Consider the following 7,599-nt stretch of genomic DNA (forward strand, 5'->3'; position numbering starts at 1 on the left):
GTACCTAAGGCTTCTTAAAGTGAAACAGATTTATGGCCTCAACACTGGCTTAAGCAAAATCCAATCAAGAAGGTAAATCTGCTACCACTGTGAACAGTAAAATTCCTAAAGCCACGTTCTGGAGTCTTCTGTAGAGTTAACAATACTGGGTAGAGAAGTTACTAAATTTGGAGGGGGGGGAGTACAAGCAGTAGCAGAAGCTTGGGATGACCTTAAGGACATGCTGTAAGTGACCTCGGGAGAGTGTCATTGAAATGACTTCTTCAGGAAAAATAAAAACAAAAATGGGGTGTGTGGGCAGGTGCTCCTTCCATTAATACGCCATTGCGCCAGTAGAGTTTTCAGACTGAATTTTCGGTAAGACTGAGCCTCCAAGATTGCTCTAAATAATAACAAGTATGCTCGGAAGACGAGACACATTAAGGAGTTATTGCCAGTTAACACAGAAACATGAAACAGCTTGTCAGATCTCTGGCACCTGGGTTACTAGAGGAAAGGATGCCCCTCAGACTAGAACCAATGGGTAAGGAAGCTTTGGTGGGGTGGGGGTTGACAGCTCGGAATCTGGTTCTGCTAGAGAGAAACCCTGCATGCCGGCACAGGGAGGGCAGCCTGAAGAACCAGGCTCAGGCAGGAGAGAGCACTGGAGGGAGGGGGGACATTCAAAACAAGACTCTAAGGGAACCCCCAAAACACACTTCACCTACATCAGTTTCAACAAGTCTGTTCTTAAGAGTTACATTCTTCCTAATGGGATATTCTCATGCCGACGGCCTTGAATTGCAAGCTGATATTCTACTTCCATTCTAGAAAGATCATTGTGCATTCACGTAACGCATTATTCCTAACACATTCTGTTCTCCTTGTCCTTAATCATGAACCAGTCGAACTCAGGTAGAAATCCTGAGCACTGAATTCCCTCGGAGACAACTGAGAACAAAGAAGTTAGGTCATTAACTTCAGCTTGCCCAGGAAAGGAGTAACTGTCTTGCTGCTCCCGGGAGAAATTCACCCTGAGTCTTAACTGCAAAGAACATTCACAACCAGCAGAAGGTGCTCCTCAAGGATCCCACTACCTGAGGGTGTCTACTGCAGCCTTCCCATGACGTAGGGATGTTCCAGTCTTGGATCCTACGCATCACAGATGCAGAAGTCGTGAAAGAGCACCACACGGTTACATACTCAAAATGCCTCTAAAATCCAGTCCGTTCGGTTCCAACAGAAAGAAACAGTTTGAGATTAACGATACTGGATGGAACCTACCTTAGTGTCTGGTACAAGCACAGTATCGATACACATGGGTTCAATGGTTAATGGTTTACTGGTTGAAAGACTGCATGAGTGAATGAAACCTTAAGTCTTTTGTAATTTGCCTTTCGTACCTAGGCACTCAAAGCTCTTATTTATCATCTTCTCTCTGCATTTGCCTTTTCTGATTGGATCAGTGTTTCTCCACCAATGTTACCAAATGCCTCTCTCCTCCACAGTCTTTGCATCAAACAGCTTCTGTGGATGGCAATGGTAAACACTAACAATGCACTGAATCACAAACTCCCCTACGCCCCTGTTTCTCTAGGGCTTCCCCCACACCTCATTCCCTCCATTATTTACTTGTTTGGGTTAATACCTTCAAATCAGCTTGACTCACTCCCTCTTGAATCACAGTTCCCACTTCTGCACAGTCTGAAGCTGCTCATATTCGAGAGGACCCCTGGGGATGCGCGTGGAGACTTAATCCACCTGCTCCCACCTTAACCAACAGGCAGCCTTTCCCCCACAGATGAATCACACCCCCTTGCTCAGATTATAATACTACCTTTTAATAAGGCCACCCTGATTTACAGTGTCCTTTCCGCAAAGGAAAGTGATTCCAATTCATTCTTTCAATTGCTTGGATTCACAACATACTTACAAAGTTAATCAGTGGCACCAACGTAAGCGCTAGCCTTCGAGCCCTCCATCATGCTTAGACTGTCTCTCTCACTGTTTCAATACCAACTGCTGGTAGGCTGGAGAGAGAGAGTGTGTGTGTGTGTGTGTGTGTGCTGGTAGGCTGGATAGTGTGTGTGTGTGTGTGTGTATGTCCCAAACCTATCCCCAACGGTGATGTTATTAGGAAGTGTGGCTTTTGGAAGGTGACTAGGTCATGAGGGTGGAGCCCATATGAATGGAATCAGTACCCTTACAAACCAGCCTAAGAAAGCTCCTTTGCCCCTTCCACCATGTGAGGATACAATGAGAAGTCAGCAGTCTGCATCCAGAAAGAGGGTTCTGACCAGAGCCTGGCCACGCTGGCACCCTGATCTCAGACTTCTAGCCTCTAGAACGTTGAAATAAGTTTTTGTTGTTTGTAAGTCACTCTGTCAATAGCAGCCAGAACCAAGTAAGATACCAACTTACTTCTTCCATGCTGAGTCCACACACTTCTTGGCTCTTTCAAACCCTTCCTCTCTTCTACACCATTTTTCAAATAATCATCTATTGGCCAAACAGTAATGACCTTCTTGCCTTCAAATTTACTTCCTCCTGAAACCCTATTTTAGACTATTTGCCCACTCTACTGCTCATCCCTTAGGAAATTTGCTACCTTTACCCATGGAAATACTAGGCAGTATTTGTTTGAAGTCCTCCATCAAGGAGTGGGCAGCTCACCAGAGCACGCACAGGAGCTGTCACAGACAGAAAACGGAGAAAGCATGAAGAGAAATACAAAGGGTTACTGTCACTCTTCCCTTCAATACAGACACTTCAGTGTTGTCAACACCATGGTGTGATGGATACAAAGTAGACCAGACCTCGAGCGGATACATCACAACCCTCCTCCTGGCCTATAGCTGTGCCCATGGACAACAAACCCTAGTGGTAAAATAGATATAACTCTTTGTAAGACTCCAATTTAGGAAAATTTGAATCTATCCCATTTATTTAGGGGGCAGCCATATGTGCAACCCCATTAAACAAATATTTAATGAGTGCCTATCATTTTAAGGCACTTTGCCAGCTGATGGGAATACAGAAGACAAGGAGCCCTTTCAACTTAGTGGGAGTGCAGTTACACAACAGGACATGGTGACGATGTGGTAACTGCAGGCCCAGCACCAGGCACACAGGAACACCCAGGGTCTCAGGATCCAGGCAAGACGGAGACTTCCGGGCATGGAAAGGGGGCGCGTACAAAAGGCCAGACGTGAGCATGAGGAGGGAGGGTGAGCACTGAGCCACGTACTTTGAGGACGCACAGCACTGATACACACACACCTCATAGTCCTCCTCGGGGAATGACCTAAAGACAGATGATTTAGGACAGGAGGGCACTCTAATCAGTGTCCTGAGCAGTGTGGTTCACCAGGAGATGGGAAAAGAAAAAGCCCCCAAGGAAGACAGGGTGGGGGAGAGGACCTGAGCCAGCCACAGAAGGACGGGTACCTGTGGTGGGAGGCACCGTGGCGGTGGCAGTGACCTGAAAGGAGCCGTAAATGGACAGAGAACAGGGCCTGTTCCAGGCAAGGTCAGAGCAGAAAAGCTACAGAGAACAGACAGAGGGGAAAGGCTGAAGGAAGGTGGTTCAGGGACCGCTCAGCTTCAGAGTCAAGGAACTCCTATCAGAATAACCAAGACACACAAATGCACCTCTTGAGAAACAGGACTGCACGGCACACTGGAAACGAGCAGCCAAGGGAACGACTGCTAATTCTCTATGAAATTACCTTCTGCAGGCTTCTGCCGAAGGAGGCTGGACGAGGGCAGTGTCTATGAGCTGAGAAATAAATATAGTTGTTCACAACCAGCATTCTTTTTCTTCTTTTTAAAAAAATATGAAATAGAACAGAACATAATCTGCCATGTGTATTGCCCACAGGAAAAAAATACTGTTTTGTGAGACATTTGCTTCAGATATACAGACGCAGATGCGTACATGTGTGCTTGATCAAGATGTAAAATGCACTTCTTATTGTGGGCTCACAACCAAAAAAGTTTGAAAAGCACAGGACAAGAGGAAGTGTAAGGTTTCTTCAAATCCTAAGATTCTCATTTAGCCTTTAAATTCTAACCAATTTTATGGGTGAAGAAATCTAGATATGAGTTCTGGCATAAAATTAAATAAATCCTGGGCAAAGTTTAGACAGTTCAAAATTTAACCTGACCTGAAACAATGCCCTTAATTAAATCAAATAGGACAAATAAGTCCAGGAAATAACTATGCCTCACATATGCTGTAACACAGACACACCTGCATATTCAGGGCAAAGGGTTAGTCTTACATCTGAAATGATTTCATTCCAATCCAGATACCCACGTATAAGAATTTCTGTGTTCTACAGAAATTTTGCCATAAAACATACTCAAGGTAGAATTGTAATGTTTCACGTTAAAAAGATCTAATGCCAACCCTTATCTTTAATACTTCTACTGACGGCAAATTCTATTTATTGTGTGTGACACACATACTTTTGAAATTCTTTACTGGAACAGGTGGCTTTTAATTATTTGTAGAGTCTGACTCAATGTATCTGTGTATGGTACAGGCGCATCAGCCTAAACCATTTTCAAAAAGCTATCATGCAGACGAAGTCCTTCAGGAATTCAGGAGAACATGGACAAACAACGTATATTGAATCCTAAGTACTTCCCTGTTGGACAGGCCATTTTCCCAGAGAGACATGGGGTAATTTACGAGCACACGTATGAATTGGAATGGAGACAAAATCACTAGTGTTGGCAGTCTGCATGAGCCAAGCAAACACACTTTAGATAAAGACTACATGTGTCAGTAGCCATAACAGTGCCAATTGCACTTATTCTGGGGACTCTTTGATCTGAAGAAATCAGATGCCATAACAGATATGGCCTCAGGTATTTTCACTATCATTGCTATGAGGTGGGCGGGGGAAAGTCATAGACACCCAACCTGGAGGACAAACAGGCGATGTGACGTGACAGGACTTGATGTGACTTCCCCACTTACCAGACTTGGTCTAACTTGAGACCAAAACTCAAGTTTTGCTTGCTGGTCTCACTGAAACCACGCCCCCAACGTGTGCTTTGCATACAAAAGGCCCTCCCCCAATAAATATGCTCTAGTCCTCACCTGAATGCTAATGAGAACTCAAGGTCAACAGATTTCCCCAAACCCTAGAACAGAAGATTCAAACTCATCCTGGGCTGTTACTGAGGCTCTGCCAGGCCCAGAGCCACCGGCTAACCTCCTGCTTGCAGCTACTCACTCGGTGCCAGCTACTCAGTCAGCCCCGCCAGGAGGCAAACTTCACACCATCCGACCCTCCCAGACAGTGCCCCGCGGAGCACTTCACAACCACAATGTTTTTTGGAAGTCATCTCGTCTCGCCCCCTGGTTTCACAGGGAAGAAAGCAGAGGTCTAGAGACTCACGTGCCTTGCCCAAGGTCACTTCAGCCTGAGGACCTCCAGTCTCTGGCTGCCAGCTCACACAAACTAAACGCGAACCAAGTTGTTTCTGCCCGGTACTTAAGCACCCCCACGCTGCCCCTTGCGGTGACCAGAACCACAAAAGACCCAGCGGGTGGATCGGGGGCACCCCGGCGTGTCAAAGTAGGCAAAATCCTCTGACTCTGAGCTCTCCAGGAACCAGAGGGCTGGCGGGGTTTTTGGAGGGGGTGGGAGAAAGCCAGAGATAGAGAAGAAGAGAATCCACAGCGGTGCCGGGGGGCTCTCTGCTTGCCCACAGCCCGGGAGGAGGGGCCCCTCTCCAGCAGGCCAACTCAGAGGCTCCCAGGGGACCCCCAGCCCGCCTCCCCGCGGCGGCGGCTCAGGCCTGGCGACCCTCGCCGGGCTCACCGGGTGCGCAGCGCCTGCCACGCGGCGTCGATGTCGGCGTAGAGGTTCTTCTCGGAGGGCTTGCCCGAGCTGACGCCGTAGCCCGAGTAGTCGTAGGAGAAGATGTTGCAGTTGATGCGCGAGCCAAGGCCGATGTAGAAGCTGCACATCTGGCCCAGGTCCACCGCGTTGCCGTGCGAGAAGAGCAGCGTGTAGCGGCTGGAGGGCGCGCAGCGCACGAACATGCAGCCGAGCCGGTTGTCCCGAGCCGTGCGCGAGAAGAAGACCTCGACGGCGTCCAGCTCGCGCTGCGAGTACTGCCAGTCGGCGCGCTCGCTCAGGTGCAGGCTGCACGCGCCGGGCCCCGCGCCCGCGCCCTCCTCGGGCTGCTGCGGTGCCGGCTGGGCCGCGGCCGTGGCGGCGGCGGCCGGGGCCGGGGAGGGCGCGCCGGGGCCGCGCTGCTCGGGCGCCAGCACCGTGTAGGTGGGCTCCGGCGGCAGGAAGGCCAGCTTAGCGGCGATGCGGCTTGGGCAGGGCGGGCAGCAGAACAGCCAGCACAGCTCGCCCAGCGAGAAGCCGTTCATCCTGGGGCCTGGCTCGGGCATCGGGGCGGCCTCGAGCCCGCCGCTGCCGCCGGCCCGGCAGGCAGGCAGGCAGGCAGGCTGGCCGGCTGGCTCGAGAGCGAGGGCGGGCGGCCGGGCGGGCGCGCGGCGAGGAGCGGGCGAGCGAGCGCGGAGGGCGGCTGCAGCCCGCCCGCCCGGCGGCAGCAGGAGGAGGAGGGGGAGGGGAGGCGCAGGAGAGGGGAGGCGGGGCCGGCCCGGCGGGCGCGGCGCGGGGAGCCGGGGCGGGTCAGCGGCGGCCCCGCGGGCCCGGCGAGGCGCGGGCGGCCAGGGCCCGCGCGCGGCACACAAAGCCGGCGGCGGCGGCCATGCCGGCTGGAGCGCACAGCCCCCCGCCCCCCCGCTCCCGCACGCCCGCCGCCGCCACTTCCGGGTTACCGCGCGCCGGCGCCCCCGCCGGGACACGGCGCGAGGTCTGGCCTGTGGGCGGGGCTCCCCGGCCGCCTCCCCGACTCCGCGTGCGAGGGCGCGGACACCTGTGCTGGCCCGGGACGGACAGGGCCCTGGAGCAGCGGGGCGCGCCGGCTTAGGGGTCTGCATGGAGGCGGGCCTATCCCCAGAGGGGCCCTGGAGGGGGCGCGGGCACCTTCACCAGGCTGGGAAGCACGACCTGGAGCCGGCAGGGGCTCTCCGCCGGCGCAGGGGCACGGAGGAGCGGGGCGCCCTGGATTTAGGCATGGAGGAGGGTGAGAAGGGTGGGCAGGTGGGCCGATCCCCAGAAGGGACCGTGGAATCGTCGCCGGTGTCCTCCCGGATGGGACTATTTCCCTCTCTCCCCTCCCCCTGAAATTCCCTTCCCCAAATCCAAGTTTTCTCATGCATGGAGTTTCTTGGGAATCTATTGAAAAATCAGCGAGTAGAAGAGAGTTGGAATGAACCTGAAATCTTTGACTTTCGGTGTCCATGCTGCTTTCGGAACTGCTCTTCCCAAAGTCTCAGGACCGTAAGGGCTACGGGTGCTGTCGGACAGAGCGGTGGTCGCTGTATTTCCCTGTTACAGGAGGCTGTTTCTGCATTTGTTGCCACAGTATTACTTTCCTAGGGGCCTGATTGGGCCTTTGGTAAATCCGCTGAATCTAATCCGTTGTGGCTGTCATTTCTAGTCCCACATGCAGTAGATTTTCTAGTAGTAACTAGGTGTCGTTTACAGTGCTAGTTTCTCTAGACTTGTTTCAGGTCCAGGA

The 7,599-nt window shown here is 52.2% G+C and overlaps 1 protein-coding gene across 1 annotated transcript in view; it reads right to left on the bottom strand.

Annotated features, from left to right (window-relative positions):
* The window catches only part of ABHD17C (abhydrolase domain containing 17C, depalmitoylase), a 45,811-nt gene extending 38,577 nt beyond the window's left edge, over positions 1-7,234 (bottom strand). The window contains exon 1 of the mRNA XM_072950897.1: positions 5,817-7,234. Within this exon, the coding sequence (XP_072806998.1) occupies positions 5,817-6,955 (1,139 nt within the window). The 5' untranslated portion in view covers positions 6,956-7,234. The remainder of the gene's footprint in view (positions 1-5,816) is intronic.
* Positions 7,235-7,599: the final 365 nt, after the last annotated feature.

Source organism: Vicugna pacos, chromosome 27 (genome assembly GCF_048564905.1).
Source record: "Vicugna pacos chromosome 27, VicPac4, whole genome shotgun sequence".
Lineage (NCBI taxonomy): Eukaryota > Metazoa > Chordata > Mammalia > Artiodactyla > Camelidae > Vicugna > Vicugna pacos.